The sequence below is a fragment of the Hoplias malabaricus genome, chromosome Y, assembly GCF_029633855.1.
Source record: "Hoplias malabaricus isolate fHopMal1 chromosome Y, fHopMal1.hap1, whole genome shotgun sequence".
Lineage (NCBI taxonomy): Eukaryota > Metazoa > Chordata > Actinopteri > Characiformes > Erythrinidae > Hoplias > Hoplias malabaricus.
In genome coordinates this window covers 34,981,783-34,999,701 of record NC_089820.1, presented here as the reverse complement: position 1 = coordinate 34,999,701, position 17,919 = coordinate 34,981,783, and the positions used below count along the sequence as shown (strand labels likewise).

Sequence of the window (17,919 nt, the reverse complement as noted above, 5' to 3'; positions counted from 1 at the left end):
AAAAAGCAGTCTATGACCCTCACACCCAAAAACATACTGTTTTCATACGATAAAAATGACATTGGAAGATGTCTTAACGCTGCCCCTCCTAAACCCTCCTCCTCGCTGTACGTCATATAGTTTACGATAAGTTACTCAGTATATCTAGGAGCCCAACAGCTGTCAAAAATCTACACATTACACGCTGACATACAGCTTTGAATATTATTTTATATTTCATGTAAAAATGTTATTTATTTTTGGATTAAGAACAAAGAAGAACAGACACGATGGCTAATATTTTACAAGCTCCAAGACTAAGTCCTTAGGGTAAGTAAATATATATATATATATATATATATATATATATATATATATATATATATATATATATATATGTATTTTATAATGTTATTCATGAAAATTTTTGTATCTCTTTAGTCAAACATCCTAAACAGTTATGAACTGGAGACACCTCCTACTTGAACACATCCACTTATGATGAAGCTCTTCCCCCGTAAGTACAATATATTATTCATAATTTTGTGTGTATCTCCTAGTCCTAATTGAATTTTTTTTTTTTCATCTTTAGATTTCAGTAAAAACAATCTGACACTATTATGATGCTACTTTCTACGAATGCGGTTATCTGTGAAGAGCCATCGACTGCTGACTCAAGAATGTAATACTTATTTTAATGTTTATTTATTCATTTTGCATTATTGTATTAGTCAAATGGTGCAAAAACGCCCTAACAATGAGGTTTTAAACAATGAAGCTAAGAAGCCTAACATCAGTCCTTTTTCACATGATTTAAATAGCACTCAGATAATCTGCGAACTAAAACACAGTATTTCAAAATTAGAAACTAAATTGAATGAACACGAAACGTGCACAACTCTGAATCCTTTTCTGTTAGAATCTGTAAATCAGCTTAATGACAGTTTGTCAGTAAATCCAACCCCAAACTTTGAATGTTTAACATCTCCAAACAATACTGAAGAAAATACAACTAAAAGTTTGCATGATGTTTTCTTTGAACTGGAGCAGAGCTTATCGAAATTACAAAACACACTCAAATAATATGATACGTGTACAACTCTGAATCCTTTTCTGTTAGACGCTGTAAAACAGCTTAATGACAGTTTGTCAGAACCTTCTAATCCAACCCCAAACTTTGAATGTTTAACATCTCCTGTTAATACCTCAGAAAATAATCCTGAAACTTTGTCAGATTTTTTCTATGAACTAAATCAAAGTCTTTTGAGATTAAATGATAATCTGATAAATTTAAGTGGTTAAATTTAAATTATCAAAATTCATTAACCAGTCCTGATTATCATGATGATTCGAGTAACGAACATTCACTTAATATTGAGAATACCCCCAGTGACAATTCTCCTCCTCCTTCACCTAATATTGAGAATAACCCCAGTGACAATTCTGCTCCTCCTTCACCTAATATTGAGAATAACCCCAATGACAATCCTCCTCCACCTGACAATGGTGATGTACAAATGGGGGGTGTTATTGACCCAAATATCAATATAAATCGCTTAGACAGATTCTGCACCACAGAAATTAGAAGAAGGATAAACTTTTACTCTCTCGGCAATGTCGACAGCTTTGCAGAATTTTACAATTATGTTCTTGAGATTTTAAATGAAATGCTCAATGTTACCAATGATGAAATAGGTGGTCCGAGTGATGGTGTGTTTGTAGAAATTCAGGGTGATTCGTTCAATGTTTCATCACGTGTTCAGATAAATGATGGGGGTATCGACCTGAATTCCTTTGTGATGTTGTTTGAAAACGCCATTCAGAGTAAATTTGAAATACTTTCTGATGAAACTTTACAATTAGTTATTCGGATTGTGCATGCAGGGCGGCACGGTGGCACAGCAGGTAGTGTCGCAGTCACACAGCTCCGGGTGACTGTCTGTGAGGAATTGGTGTGTTCTCCCCATGTCCGCGTGAGTTTCCTCCGGGTGCTCCGTTTCCTCCCACAGTCCAAAAAAAAAACACACGTTGGTAGGTGGATTGGCGACTCAAAAAGTATCCGTAGGTGTGAGTGTGTGGGTGAATGTTTGTGTCTGTGTTGCCCTGTGAGGGACTGGCGCACCCTCCGAGGTGTGTTCCCGCCTTGTGCCCGGTGGGCTCTGGACCCCCACGACCCTGAATTGGATAAGCGGTTACAGTGTAGATGTAGGTTTATCCACAGATGAAATGGTTAGCTTTGCACATATTGCACGCTTTGAGCAACATTAGAACTGCAAAATCATAGTGTTGTTACCGAAGTGATGAAAAGAAGGGGTATAGTTTGTTTCAGAACACTAACATGCCTCATGACAAAACCGTTTACCTGTTCTTGCAAGATAACCATTATTACGGGGTGAAAAATCTAAAAGGTGTTTTAGGTACATCCTATGTCTGCCCTTACTGTTCCACCGGCTTTAACAATCAGAAACATCACAAATGTGATTTTTATTGCAACGTATGTCTTGACAAAGATTGTCCTAAACAACCAAAAAAGACTGTGCAATGTATAGATTGTCTAAGGGTTTGTAGATCCCAGTATTGTTATGATAAACTTAAAACAGTGATCGATTCAAGCGATGGTCAAACTTTATGCCCAGCTAGATTCTACTGCCCTAAATGCAATACTGTGCAGGATCAGAGTAAAGGATCGAAAAAGCATCAGTGTCAAACCAGTCGTTGTAAAAACTGCGGAGCCAAAGTTGATTCAGAAATCACGCATGAAAGTTTTATGCAACCTATAATATTTGAAATTCCCGATGAAAAGTACGTCTTTTATGATTTTGAGACAAATCAACAAACAGGTTCCCACATAGCTAATTATATATGCTGCATTGATTTCAAAGGTAGGGAGTGGACAGCAAAAGGGGACAAATGCGTGGCAAAGCTAACCTACATCATTTTGCAGTTGCCTCGCTATTTGTTCTACTTCAAAAATGTTTTTATCAGGATTCAATATTTGAGAAATGCATAAGGCAAAACATCTTTGTTGTGAAAAACATACAGATGTTTCATCTTTTTCTGAACATCTTTTTTTCCCTCCACCCTGAGGAGCATGCACAATCCGAATAACTAATTGTAAAGTTTCATTGGAAAGTATTTCAAATTTACTCTGAATGGCGTTTTCAAACAACATCAGAAAGGAATTCAGGTAGATACCCCCATCATTTATCTGAACACGCAACGACAAACTACAAACACACGATCACTTGGACCACCTATTTCATCATTGGCAACATTGAGCATTTCATTTAAAATCTCAAGAACATAATTGTAAAATTCTGCAAAGCTGTCGACATTGCCGAGAGAGGAATCTGTCTAAGCGATTTATATTGATATTTGGGCCAATAACACCCCCCATTTGTACATCACCATTGTCAGGTGGAGGAGGATTGTCATTGGGATTATTCTCAATATTAGGTGAAGGAGGAGGAGAATTGTCACTGGGGTTAATCTCAATATTAGGTGAAGGAGGAGAATTGTCATTGGGGGTATTCTCAGTATTAAGTGAATGTTCATTACTCGAATCATCATGATAATCAGGACTGGTTAATGAATTTTGACTTAAGTTTATCAGATTATCATTTAATCTCAAAAGACTTTGATTTAGTTCATAGAAAAAATCTTGGATTAGAAGGTTCTGACAAACTGTCATTAAGCTGTTTTACAGCGTCTAACAGAAAATGATTCAGAGTTGTACACGTATCATATTATTTGAGTGTGTTTTGTAATTTCGATAAGCTCTGCTCCAGTTCAAAGAAAACATCATGCAAACTTAGTTGTATTTTCTTCAGTATTGTTTGGAGATGTTAAACATTCAAAGTTTGGGGTTGGATTAACTGACAAACTGTCATTAAGCTGATTTACAGCTTCTAACAGAAAAGGATTCAGAGTTGTGCACGTTTCGTGTTCATTCAATTTAGTTTCTAATTTTGAAATACTGTGTTTTAGTTCGCAGATTATCTGAGTGCTATTTAAATCATGTGAAAAAGGACTGATGTTAGGCTTCTTAGCTTCATTGTTTAAAACCTCATTGTTAGGGCGTTTTTGCACCATTTGACTAATACAATAATGCAAAATGAATAAATAAACATTAAAATAAGTATTACATTCTTGAGTCAGCAGTCGATGGATCTTCACAGATAACAGCATTCGTAGAAAGTAGCATCATAATAGTGTCAGATTGTTTTTACTGAAATCTAAAGATGAAAAAAAAAAATTCAATTAGGACTAGGAGATACACACAAAATTATGAATAACATATTGTACTTACGGGGGAAGAGCTTCATCATAAGTGGATGTGTTCAAGTAGCAGGTGTCTCCAGTTCATAACTGTTTAGGACGTTTGACTAAAGAGATACAAAAATTTTCATGAATAACATTATAAAATACATATCTATCTATCTATCTATCTATGTATCTATATATATATATATATTTTTTTTTTTTTTTAACTTACCCTAAGGACTTAGTCTTGGAGCTTGTAAAATATTAGCCATAAATATATAAATAAATAAATAACATTTTTTTAAATGAAATATAAAATATTCTTAAATTAATCTTATTTTCCGTGATAAATAACAGAATGTCAGTTCTTACCTGTAGATTTTGGTTCCAGTCCGAGCTGTATGCCAGCCAAAACTGTATGTCAGCGTGTAATGTGTAGATTTTTGACAGCTATTGAGCTCCTAGATATACTGAGTCACTTATTATAAACTATATGACATACAGTGAGGAGGAGGGTTTAGGAGGGGCAGTGTTAAGACATCTTCAAATGTCATTTTTATCGTATGAAAACAGTATGTTTATGGGGGTGAGGGTCACAAACCGTTTTTTTTTTTTTTGTTGTTTTTTTTTAATTAATGGTTTTAAAACAATCTTTAATCACTAAAACACTATTAATCATTTAGAACTTGGAGTTAGAAAATTAAAATTTTACTTATGTATACCCGTGTGTGGGTATGTGCGTGTGTCATGACCGATAAAGGGGTGGGGGGTTCGCGTATGTGTGTGCGCAATAAATGGGTGGGGGGTTCGCGTATGTGTGTGCGCGATAAAGGGGTGGGGGGGTTGGTTGATCATTAGCGATTACGGTAGCGCGTGTGCGCCTGATAAAGCGTAGCTCGTGACTTGATACCTGTGATAAAACAGAGCCTGTGCGCGCGTGTGTGCGCAATAAAGGGGTGGGGGGTTCGCGTATGTGTGCGTGCGATAAAGGGGTTCATTGTGGGGGGTCGTAGATCGCAGATACCAGTAATAAAACAGAGCGAAGGGCGGGAATTACGGTTAAATTACACGTTTATGATTGGTTGAGGGGAGGGTGGGAATTCCGGGGTAAAATACACGCTTGTGATTGGACAAAGCGAGGGCGGGACTTTTGAGCAAGGGCGGGAAAATACACGCTTATGATTGGTCAATGACAGGGCGGGACTTCTGATTAAATAGACGCTTCTGATTGGACAAGGGGTGGGACTTCCCTCCCAAAGGGGGCGGCTTGATGACGTGGCACGCTCTGATTGGCCCAAATGACCTGTCAAAACGAAGTTACAAATAGTGCCTCATATTCTCTCTCTAACAATAACCACAGAAAGTTGTACATCCGTATTGATCTGTGTCTCTAAGGAAATGCGAGTTCGTGTTTGGTGGGGAGGTTGGGATCGTGCAGAGGGTGTGACATTTTTCCAGTCTCCGTAAAAAATAGACATAGACAGTCGTGTAGTGTGAAATACGCAGTCTGTTTATAATCTGCCCCCACTTTAAATTCACTGCCTCTCCTCAACACGGCTTCATGGACCTAACACGGCTTCTGACCATATTAGCATTAGATACTCTTTCTAGGTCAATTTTCAAGCTTTTTCAGCACCTTACAGTTGAAGTAAATTGCAGATTGATTCAAATACATACATATTCAAAATGATAACTTCACTTTTTATATATTTTTATAAAAGTGTTAACTTTTATAAAAGAATTTTTAAAAAATTCTTAACTGTATTTGGTAATAGCAGTAGGATAAGAATTTAAAAAGAAATTGAAGTTTCAAAATGTGTCACCTGTTTCTAAGTAGACTTACCTTGCTATCGAAAATGATTCTATGTGTTTATATTTTTGCCCTGTGCTTTTGTGTGAAATGTGTTTAAATGTGCACCTTCATATTTTCACCTAGTATTTTCTAGTATTGTCATGAAAATTATTCCATGAAAACTCATGGAGTGCTAATTAAAAAGCAACTTTCCGCATTTTTATAAGAGTTATCTCTGACTCAGTGTGTCTTAGTGTATTGGTCACAAACATGCTATTTGAGCCAGGCCTTTTAGGTGAATGGTCCAAGAGCCATTCATTCATTCATTCCTTTCTTTCTTTCCTGTAACCAGTGCAGAATGTTATGGTGATTTTATCCTCTGTGGTATAATGAAGAGCCTTAGGGACCCAAAGAGACGGCACTTCTGTGTGAGGCGAGTCAAATGATCTTTACCACATGCATTGGCGCTAATGAGTCCATGCAGAGCCATTTGTTGTGAAAGAAATTGTTACAATTTCAAGCATTTTCAAGCACTTAATCCAAAATTCCATCACTTTTCAAACCTCGAATATACATCATTAATATTTAAGCAATTTCAAGGATTTCAAGCACCTGTATGAACCCTGCATTTCTGTTTTTGTTTTGTACACTTTGTGTTGCAATACTTTTGTCTTTTGGGGTTTTGTGAACCTATATATTATCCACCATAGGTGAGCATTTCTATTTATTCCAAACTCAATGATATTGATAGCACAGTCAACAATAGGCACAAACCAATTCACCAGTAACTACCAACAGCCAAGAACCCATATGCAAAAATTTTCTATTCACTGAGCTCTATTTCAGGTTCTTCTTGTGATGCGTCCTCCACACTATGACATTCAGCCACAAATTCCAAGAGAAGAAAGAAAATGCAAAGTACCTTTTTGCGTTTGCGGTTCTGCAGATCCTGTTTGGTTGACAGTGAACGGATGGCACTGACCCATGGCTCCTCCATTCTCTTTATTCTCAACATCATCCAGCGGAACTCCTCTCTCCGAGACATCACACGATACAGATCGTCCAGGCTGGTACGTATCTCAGACTGGATCAAAACCAAGGAATATATACATATATTAGACTCTACTTACTCCTACTGTCTATGGACAATTGGAGCAAAATAAAATGAAGAATATTAAAGAGCTATATAACAACTAAGTTCTGTATTCGTTCACACTGGCATCTAGAAGGGTTTTTCCCCCTAAACAATCACAAGAGAACTTATATTCCAATTTAAATATACAGAAATGTATTTGATCCATTTAACAAGTAAAAGATAAGAATGCTGAAAAATGTGTGAAATTTGTAGTTACTTTATTAGGTTTCCACATTTTTTTATGTATGATTATATTTCAAAAGAAATTTGCCTGAATTTTAATGTAAAAATCAACACTATAATTGGCTGAGATGCATTCCTTGAAACCCTGGCTACATTTTTTAATCTCCTTAACTGACACACCACTCTATGAAACTTATTTTCAGTTTTCAGAATGTAAATGAACTATTCAGTTAGACACATACATGTTTCAAAATCTCATATGAATATAAATATTAATGTAAAGGAGCATTACATCTTTAAAAGGTCTACATTATAAAACTAGTTAAGTTGAACACCATCATAGAGACTTGTTTCATAATAAATAACACACTGGTAGAGTATGCAACAAGGGATTTAGAGTTAAATAGCTATTAAATTAAATTAAATTGAATAAATTCATAAAAAGGGCGGCATGGTGGCGCAGCATGTAGTGTCGCAGTCACACAGCTCCAGGGGCCTGGAGGTTGTGGGTTCGATTCCAGCTCCGGGTGACTGTCTGTGAGGAGTTGGTGTGTTCTCCCCGTGTCCGCGTGGGTTTCCTCCGGGTGCTCCGGTTTCCTCCCACAGTCCAAAAACACACGTTGCAGGTGGATTGGTGACTCCAAAGTGTCCGTAGGTGTGAGTGTGTGAGTGAATGTGTGTGTGTCTGTGTTGCCCTGTGAAGGACTGGCGTCCCCCTCCAGGGTGTATTCCCGCCTTGCGCCCGATGATTCCAGGTAGGCTCTGGACCCCCCGCGACCCTAAATTGGACAAGCGGTTACAGATAATGGATGGATGAAATTCATAAAAAATAATAAAAAAGACAATCCTACAGAAAACCTAGCTTTGTGTTACAGATATGATGCTTGGTTCCCATCAACATCACTGTAAGAACTTATAGTTTCACATCAGATAACTGAATGATTCAATTAAGAACACAGACCTGTCCCTTTTTTGTGGCATCCTCATTAACATTTATGCTCCTCCAGGGTAGTCTAGGGCACCAGTTCTCCACCTATGGGGAAAAAGGAAAAAAATAAAAATAAAAAAATAAATAAAAATAAAAACTGTATCCCATTAGCATGTATGTTTATATACGCGACTGCCATATAGGCTTATGCCTGCATATCTTAAAAAGGGAGTTACTTTCTGCAGGTCTGACAAGCAGGTAGATAAACATGTATGGGTGTGAAAACACATCACTCTGACTGAGCTTATTTTTCCCTTGCATCCTGTTCATTACTCTCTCTTCCTTACACACACACAGTCATCTATCCCCCCCAGGAGGCACACACTCAACATGCCCTACCAAACCTCCCTCTGACACAAACTGATCTGCTATCACAAACACTTTTCCTTTTTCCTTCAAGTTTTTCCATACCAACTAGTACATATGCAACTTCCAAGGGTGGACATTTCAGCAAGAATGAAACGCACAGCCAAGAAAACTTTCAATTGGTTTCAGAGAAAGAAAACAAAGCTGTTATAATGGCCCAGCCAATCACCTGACCTGAATCCAATTGAATATGGAAGAATGGGCCAAAATCACACCTGAACCATGTATGCAACTAGTTTCTCAGTTTCAGGAGCCGGCTTGAAACTGTCATCACCAACAGAGCCTTTTGTACGAAGTATTATATACATTTCAGTAACTGTGTTCAATACTTTTTCCTGTGTCATTTGTCATTATTACACATAACTGGAGTTAGTAGAGACAGCTGTTGATGGAGAGGAAGATAGTAATTTGCTTAAACAATTTGTTCAATGATTTTACCAATGAACGGTAAATTTAAAAGTCGTCTGTGAGCCAAGAAAAATTGTGGTACTACCAGCAGCGCTATAAACAACATAAAAACTTGTGGATGACACAAAGACTGTATCGTTCAGAAAATGGGGTAAATTAAGTCTTGGTGCTGATTGAATTTTAGTCCAGAAGGTTCAAATGAAATCAGAAAGAACAAAAAAATGAAGACATTAGGTCCCAAAGAGAGAGGAATTACTTAGCGTCTCTTACAAGATCAGCATAAAATGCAGAGATTGATGTGTGGACTTGATCAACTGCACACAAAGTGTTCTCTTGTCAGATGAAACAATTATTCAATTGCTTGACCAGAAAGATCAGTGCTGGTCTTGCAGGAATGACTATAGACCTTGAGGTAAAAAATGTTGACTTGATGGAAACATATGTCTTTTTAAAATATAAATACTTGCTGCTGAATCAGTCATGCACCACTGATCAATGGTACATCCACACAAAGCAGATAGTAGTCTGGATCTTGGAAGCATTTTTGAATATGGCTTTCTCTTTGCATAATACTTTTTTCAGTTTGAATTTGTTGATGAAGCAATTTGTTGATTAAGATGGTTTCTAACTCGGTGCTGTCTGAGTGATTGAAGTCTCAGTGCTTGATGACTGCTATCTTGCATTGAAAAATTAAAACTTTTTTTAGCGAATTAGCTAATGAAGTTTGGCCCATGGGGAGCCACAGCCCTTCTTTGCTTGCCATTCTTTTGTGCACTGTCCTTATGTACCCAATCCATATACCAGGTTGAGTGTTTGAAAACAAAGAAACTCGACAAATATTTCACAATTATTTTGTATTTTGCACTACTTCTCTCTTTCACTCATTTGTGCTTGTTTGTACATACATTTTCAGCATTTGTCAGATCAGTTCTACTCACAGATATTCAAAATGCTTTTAGCCTAAAGGATAAACATACTCTGAATGCACCTCTACACAGACAAACACACAAATGCAAACACCTCCAGTGTGAAAAACATATTTTTGATCGTTGTTATTAATGGAAGCTGTTGAGGGAATAAATTATTTTTCATCTCACTGCAAGTGAATAAACAAACCAAACTATGTGGATGACTTTAGATGGACCAGGTCATGTTCAGGTGTGTTTAAGCTTTTTCAAACCTGTAATCATTAAGCCTCTATTATTTGATCATTTTTATCAGCTCAGTGATATGGCACTCTTATGGTCATATGCAGAATCTGGGGACCTTTTAGTCATGTTTTGTTGATTATCAATAATACTTTACTGTTCATCAGGCTGTATGGCCTCTACAATAGCATTTATGCCATTCATTCATTGTCTGTAACTGCTTATCCAGTTTGCGGGAGGTCCGGAGGCTACCCAGAATCACTGGACGCAGGGCGGGGACACACCCTGGTGGGTGAGCCAGTCCTTCACAGGGCAACACACATGCATTCATTCACACCAATGGATACTTTCTGAGTCGCCAGTCCACCTGCCAACGTGTGTATTTGGACTATGGGAGGAAACACAAGGAAACCCACGCGGACACAGGGAGGCCAAACCAAACTCCTCATAGACCGGAGAGGGACTTGAACCCCCAACCCCAGATCCCTAGAGCTGTGTGACAGCGACACTACCGATTGTGCCACAGTGCAATTTACAATTTATGACAAACATAAACGTACATATGTATGAATGTTTTTGCAACAAATGTCAGTTGTCGTTAAACATCCCTCATTCAATTTCAGCCTTGAAAGTGTTATGGTGGCTGACAATTCTTGAAATATGTCTTTGGATGTTTATATTTGGCCAGGTCTCCCTTGTAAAAGAGATCAGTGATCTTAATGGGACTTACCTGCTTAAATAAAGACTTAATAAATAAAATATAGTTACAGCAGGTGAAATATGTATTGAACACGTCATCAATTATCAAAATATATGTCACAAATGTAACGTCACTGATTTTCTAAGTAAATATATTTCTAAAGGTGCTAAAAGTTGCACTCTAAACATAGAATATGAAAAAGCTCAAATTAAAGTTATTAATGACATTTGCTTAAATACAGACTCTGGAAAAATATCTCTTCTATTATTTCTTGATCTTAGCGCTGCCTTCCTTATAGACAGACTCAGGAACTGGGTTGGACTCTCAGGAACAGTTCTTAAACTGAAACTGTGTCAGAGACCTGTGGTGTCCCCCAGGAATCAATTCTTGGGCTGCGCATATTTAATTTATACATGCTTCCTCTTGGTCAGATTCTACAAGACTATTGGCTTACCACAGGTATTTATTTAGCCCTATGCCCAAATAAATTTGACTGACTCACTGATTCACTTTGTGAATACGAGAGGACGGGATGGAGGACACAATTGTCTGCAGGTGAATAAAACTTATTTTTTATAAAAAAGTTATTTTATATGGGAATAGCAATTAAAGGCACAGAGTAGTTGCATATTTTGATTTGAGAGCCGTCAAAATTAAAGAACAAACTCGTAATTTTGGCGTACTAATGGATTCTGACCTCCATTTTAGCAGTCATGTTAAAGCAGTTCCTAGATTAGAATTTTATCACCTTAAGATCATCAATAAGATTAGAGATTTTCTGGCTAAACTAGACATGAATAAACTCACCTACACCTCTGTTCCTAGCAGGAGTGATTACTGTAATGGTCTTCTAAAAGGGCTCCCAAAAATGCAATTAAACAGCACAAGCTGATATACAATTCATATGCTCACTAGTTCTCCCTAGGAATAAAATAAGAAAACACAATTCCCTTGTACTTACACCCTTAAACTGGATACAAGTATGTTAAGGAATAGACTTTTGTTACTGTTAATGTTCTAGAAATGTCTTAATACTGCAGGATCATTTATTAGATATGCTACAGAGGAGTGCTGGGTGATAAAAATTATCTTGATTTATTTGGAGAAAAATTTTTGCTTTTGTGCGATAATGATAAGCTTTGGGTAATATCACTCAATACTTATTTGCTTCTATTTCCAGTTTTCCCATTATCAGGTGATACTTGTGCTATTATGGTAAATTAACATAGAGACTGTATGAGTGTGAGAATGTAAACAAGACAATTTGTTATGTTCATGTGCTTGTGGGTATGTATTAAAAATACATAAATTAATGTTATAGTCTCCCATTTTGCCCGGTATTGTGAACACTTTAAACACTTAAGTCATGTGATATTGTAGTAAACATTAATATAAGCTACAATTTAAAGAAACATGATTCCCACTTCCTCCCACAGTCCAAAAACACACGTTGGTAGGTGGATTGGCGACTCAAAAGTGTCCATAGGTGTGAGTGTGTGAGCGATGTATCTGTGTGTCTGTGTTGCCCTGTGAAGGACTGGTGCCCCCTCCAGGGTGTATTCCCGCCTTGCGCCCAATGATTCCAGGTAGGCTCTGGATCCACCGCGACCCAGAACTGGATAAGCGGTTACAGATAATGAATGAATGAATGAATGATTGATTCCCACTGCATTACTTATGCTATATCCCAAAGTAGACAAAAGCACACTACATGCGAAACTCGTGTCTTTTGCATTAAACTTTTTTTTTTATTGCATTATTTGATTTGATGTAATTGCTTTTTAAGTTTTATTTCTTGGAGATCTTTACAATTTATTTTACTCTTTTACTTGTTTCACTATTGTAATATTTTGGTAACATTTTACAACAAAGCTTTATGAAGTCATGATACTTAAGGCAGTAATAAACCTTAATAAATAGACCATTTCACAGTTAATCATTTATGTTTCTTAATCATTCAATTATTTAATCATTTAGTAATGCTTTTTACTACAAACTGGATTCCAAAAAATTTGGGACACTAAACAAATTGTGAATAAAAACTGAATGCAATGATGTGGAGATGGCAAATGTCAATATTTTATTCGTAATAGAACATAGATGACAGATCAAAAGTTTAATCTGAGTAAATGTAACATTTTAAAGGAAAAATATGTTGATTCAAAATTTCACAGTGTCAACAAATCCCAAAAAAGTTGCAAGTAGCAATAAGTGGCTGGAAAAAGGAAATTGAACATATAACGAACAGCTGGAAGACCAATTAACACTAATTAGGTCAATTGACAACATGATTGGGTATAAAAAAAAAAAAGCTTCTCAGAGTGCCAGTGTCTCATTACTCATTGTAAATACAAATATTTCAGTACTTTGCCAATACTGTTTCTGAAAAGCACTGAATGGCACTTTTACACAAAAGTTGTATAAAAAAATGAACTTGCTTTAGCATGGCCTAATGTAAAATCGGTGTCATTATTGCCACATGTTTTTCATGTCTTCATCACAAATAAAAGAGAGGAAAAAAATTAATTAACATGTCAATGTTAAAATCCTGGTAAACCAGGGAGGAAAGTTTTAGGCATATTTGCTAACATACTGGTCCACCGCAGAGCAGGTTCTTCTATTCTTGCACACCTCTCATTCCATCACAGTTAGTCTTTATCAAAACTGTTCACAAAAGTTTGTGCCTAATATATACTGGCTTTTGAGTCTATCTTATGTATGTCCATGTTTTAGATAGAGAGCTTCATCTGTTCAACAATATATTCCGTACTCATCAGTCATCCACTACTTTGTTAAAAACTTATTGAAACGCTACAGTACAATAGTAACAATATATTTTTGTTCTTAACAATTAATCTGACTGAAGTATTCCACCATTGACGTTTCCAGAATTTCAAAGTAGTCTCTTCGATGGATGTCTTTATTTGCCAAACTGAGGGACAAGAGCAAATGAATCCAGATGATAATGCCTTATCTAGAAGTTTAATTCGCTTGCATTGACCAATTGAGCAATGGTCCACTAACTTACGGACCTCTGAAATACAGCATGTTGAAATAACTAATGCCAATTACAGAGACTACACACACACACACACACAAAGGCTGCTGCAATTAAACAAAGGCAAACTATTATTTATCTTTCAGGGTTTTCAATTTATGTCTGTTTGTTAAATATAAACAATTTTTTTAAATTGATGCATGTAAAAAATACAAATATAAAATATAGCCGCAAGCGGCAATTACAGGGGGTAATGGCATTACTTGGCACCATGGGTTTCACTGCAACTCTTTTTGCTTTAACTTAATTTATTTTTTTCTGATTTGGATACACTTGTGAAATTTTTTAACATGTGACATTTTGCACTGAATATTCTTCAACTCAGCACATCAACCAGCTGCTGGATTTGAACCCAAGACCATTCAGTTACAAAGCCAGCTGCTATCAGGTAGCATTACTTGCATGCTTGGCGTTTCACTTCATTCATTACACTATTAAAAATTTGAGTCAATATATAGTCGTGCATGAATATATTCATCATTTCAGAGTAGCAATTATTGAAGTAATTCCATCAAAATGTACTTGTGAATGTTGAGGTGAATAAGGAGTCATGCATGAAACACACTAAACTCCTCAGCAATCTCCGATCATTACTTAATTTCATATGAGCTACGTTTTATCCATAATATATGTAAGAACCCTCGCTATTCTACAAGGCGTATAATAAAACCATCTACCGCCCTACAATTTATAGAAAACCTACCAGAACTATCGACCCCAGTTCCAACTCCATCAGACCCAATGGACCTAGATGTACTAACTGATTACCTAGAAAATACCTGTCGATCTACTTTAGAAAAGGTAGCACCACTTAAACATAAAAGTATAAGACAGAAAAAGCTCGCACCATGGTATAACGATAAGACCCGTACTTTAAAACAAACATTACGAAAACTAGAGCGGAAATGGCGATCAACCAAGCTTGAAGTGTTCCATTCTGCCTGGAAGGACAGCCTTATAGAGTATAGAAATGCCCTCACTAAAGCTCGCTCAGCATATCTGGCCTCGCTGATCTCCCATAATAAAAATAATCCGAGAGCACTGTTTAGTGTGTTTTCTAGAATTACAAAAAATCAAGCAGGTTCTGAACAACTAATTCCAGCAACTCTCACCAGTAAAGATTTTATGGACTTTTTTAATAATAAAATTGAGAATATTAGACAACAAACTCTAGCCACAGGATCAAATCCATCCTGGCTGCCACCTGATGTGAATGAAATAAAACATAATATAACTGTAAAAGAAAGACTTGAAACCTTTTGCCCACTCCCACAATTAGAACTAGAGAAGATTATCACCTCCGCAAACTGTACAACTTGCACACTTGATGCAATTCCCACAAAGTTGCTCAAAGAAGTACTACCAGCTATTATTGATCCTCTTTTAACTATAGTAAACTCATCGCTTAGTCTGGGCCATGTACCCAAAGCTTTTAAACTAGCAGTTATTAAACCTATGATCAAGAAACCAAATCTTGATGCTAGTACACTGTCTAATTACAGGCCTATTTCTAATTTGCCATTTCTGTCTAAGATCTTAGAAAAAGCTGTGGCCCAACAACTTAGTTCATATCTACATAAGAATCATATATATGAAAAATTCCAATCTGGATTCAGGCAACATCATAGTACAGAGACAGCTCTAGTCAAGATAACAAATGATCTTCTTCTTGCCTCTGATCAAGGCCACGTATCCCTGTTGGTGCTTCTTGACCTAAGCGCAGCCTTCGATACAATAGACCACAATATTCTCATAGAAAGGTTAGAAAACATGGTTGGAATCACAGGGACAGCCCTATTATGGTTCAAATCTTACTTAACGGAACGTTATCAATTCGTAAAAGTAAACAATCTAAATTCAAATTATTCTAAAGTAAGATTTGGAATTCCACAAGGCTCTATTTTAGGACCATTATTATTTACATTATACATGTTACCGCTAGGCACAGTTATAAGAAACCATGACATTAACTTTCACTGTTACGCAGACGACACACAATTGTATATTTCAGCCAAGCCCGATGACAAACACAGATTAAAGAAAATAGAGGACTGTGTAAAAGACGTGAAAGGCTGGATGTTGCGTAACTTCCTCCTTCTAAACAGCAACAAAACAGAGGTCCTGCTTTTGGGTCCAAAAGTGACAAGAAATAAATTATCAGACTTAATTTTAAATCTAGCTAACTTTCCAGTTAAACCTGGTTCAGCAGCAAAAAATCTTGGTGTCATAATTGACCCGGATTTATCATTTGATCAACACATAGGTAGTATCACTAGGACAGCTTTTTTACATCTTCGCAATATTGCTAAGATTAGAAATGCCTTATCCCTCCAGGACGCAGAAACATTAGTACATGCCTTTATTACTTCAGGGCTTGACTACTGTAACGCACTACTGTCAGGATGCACCAGCAGCAATTTAAGAAAACTTCAACTAGTTCAAAATGCTGCAGCTAGGGTCCTCACTAAAACTTGAAAATTTGAACATATCAGCCCAGTTTTATCATCACTTCATTGGCTGCCTGTTAAATTCCGCATTGACTACAAAATTTTGTTATTAACATATAAAGCTCTACATGGGCTTGCTCCTGAATATCTTCAAGACAACAATTTCCTATTATGAGCCCCCACGTTCACTCAGATCACAGAATACTGGATTTTTAAATGTTCCCAGAATTCAGAAGGCCTCAGCTGGGGGAAGAGCCTTTTCTTATAAAGCCCCCCAACTCTGGAATGATCTTCCAGAAAATGTTCGGGACTCAGACACAGTCACAATCTTCAAATGTAGGCTAAAAACTCATTTGTTTAGTTTATCATTTGGTAGCTAATGCTCCCCCATAGATAAAGGCGGCAGATCCGGGGGGTCCATGGACACAGGGAATTATAGTATACTGAGACGCTGGTGCTGTCGTCCCGCCGCTTCTCGCGATCACTCAGGTTTGTTGACGGTGGAGCGGAGGGATGCCAGTGTTTCAGGATGCTCCCGTGTCTGTGTGTCCTCCTGGTTCTCTCCTTTTAGTTAATGCTGTCATAGTCAGATCTGCCGGAGTCATTAGCCACACTCTGGAAATTTTCATATTTTCTACTTTACAAACACAAAACAGTTCAAAACTAATTCCATCCCTTTACATCTTTCCGAGTAAACGACTGCCCACCTGTCTGTCTGGACACTGATGGATGACTGTCGAGATCCTCCTCCACGCTTCAGACCAGCTGCCCACGCTCCAGCAACCACCAAGTGCCTTGAAGCTGTCCCTACACTGAAGTTCTCATGGACTACTAACTATCATCACCAGTAGATTGACCAGAGGAGGATGGGTCACCCCTTGTGAGCCTTGGTTCCTCCCAAGGTTTCTTCCTCAGCTGGGGGAGTTTTTCCTTGCCACTGTCGCCCCTGGCTTGCTCACTTGAGGGTTTTACATTTGTCTTTACATTTCATGTCAAATCTTGTCTTACTGGAATTCTGTGAAGCTGCTTTGTGACAACATCAGTTGTGAAAAGCGCTATATAAATAAATTTGATTTGATTTGATTAAACTAAACAGCCACAGGATTCAAACCCCTGACTATTTGCATTCAAAGTAAATCACTGAAAGCTTGCACCAATCTTGAGTCTTCCTCAATCTTTCATTACACTTTTTGACACTGAATATCAGTAGGGAATCAAGCACAAATTCAGTCATTGTTTAAGATTTTGCAATTCCTATAAGCATTAGATGTCTTTTGATTCTAACACCTTCTACATCCTGTAACATTCTCTACATATAATACTCAGACAGCAACCAAATTTTGGCCCAGTTCAGGATTCAATCCCTGAACCGAGGCAGTTGCTTTCATGTTAAGGCACAAGTGACTTCTGCAGAGCCCCATTTTAAGCGTCTTGTAAGGGTGGAGTAATATG

The 17,919-nt window shown here is 37.2% G+C and overlaps 1 protein-coding gene across 2 annotated transcripts in view; it reads right to left on the bottom strand.

Moving 5' to 3' along the window:
* The window catches only part of LOC136679681 (alpha-1,6-mannosylglycoprotein 6-beta-N-acetylglucosaminyltransferase A-like), a 252,818-nt gene that overhangs the window by 85,393 nt on the left and 149,506 nt on the right, over positions 1 to 17,919 (bottom strand). For both annotated transcript variants that reach the window (XM_066658338.1, XM_066658337.1), the window contains 2 exons: positions 8,314 to 8,385; positions 6,957 to 7,118 (listed from right to left, as the gene is read on the bottom strand). In XM_066658338.1, coding sequence (XP_066514435.1) covers positions 6,957 to 7,118; positions 8,314 to 8,385 — 234 coding nt within the window. The remainder of the gene's footprint in view (positions 1 to 6,956; positions 7,119 to 8,313; positions 8,386 to 17,919) is intronic.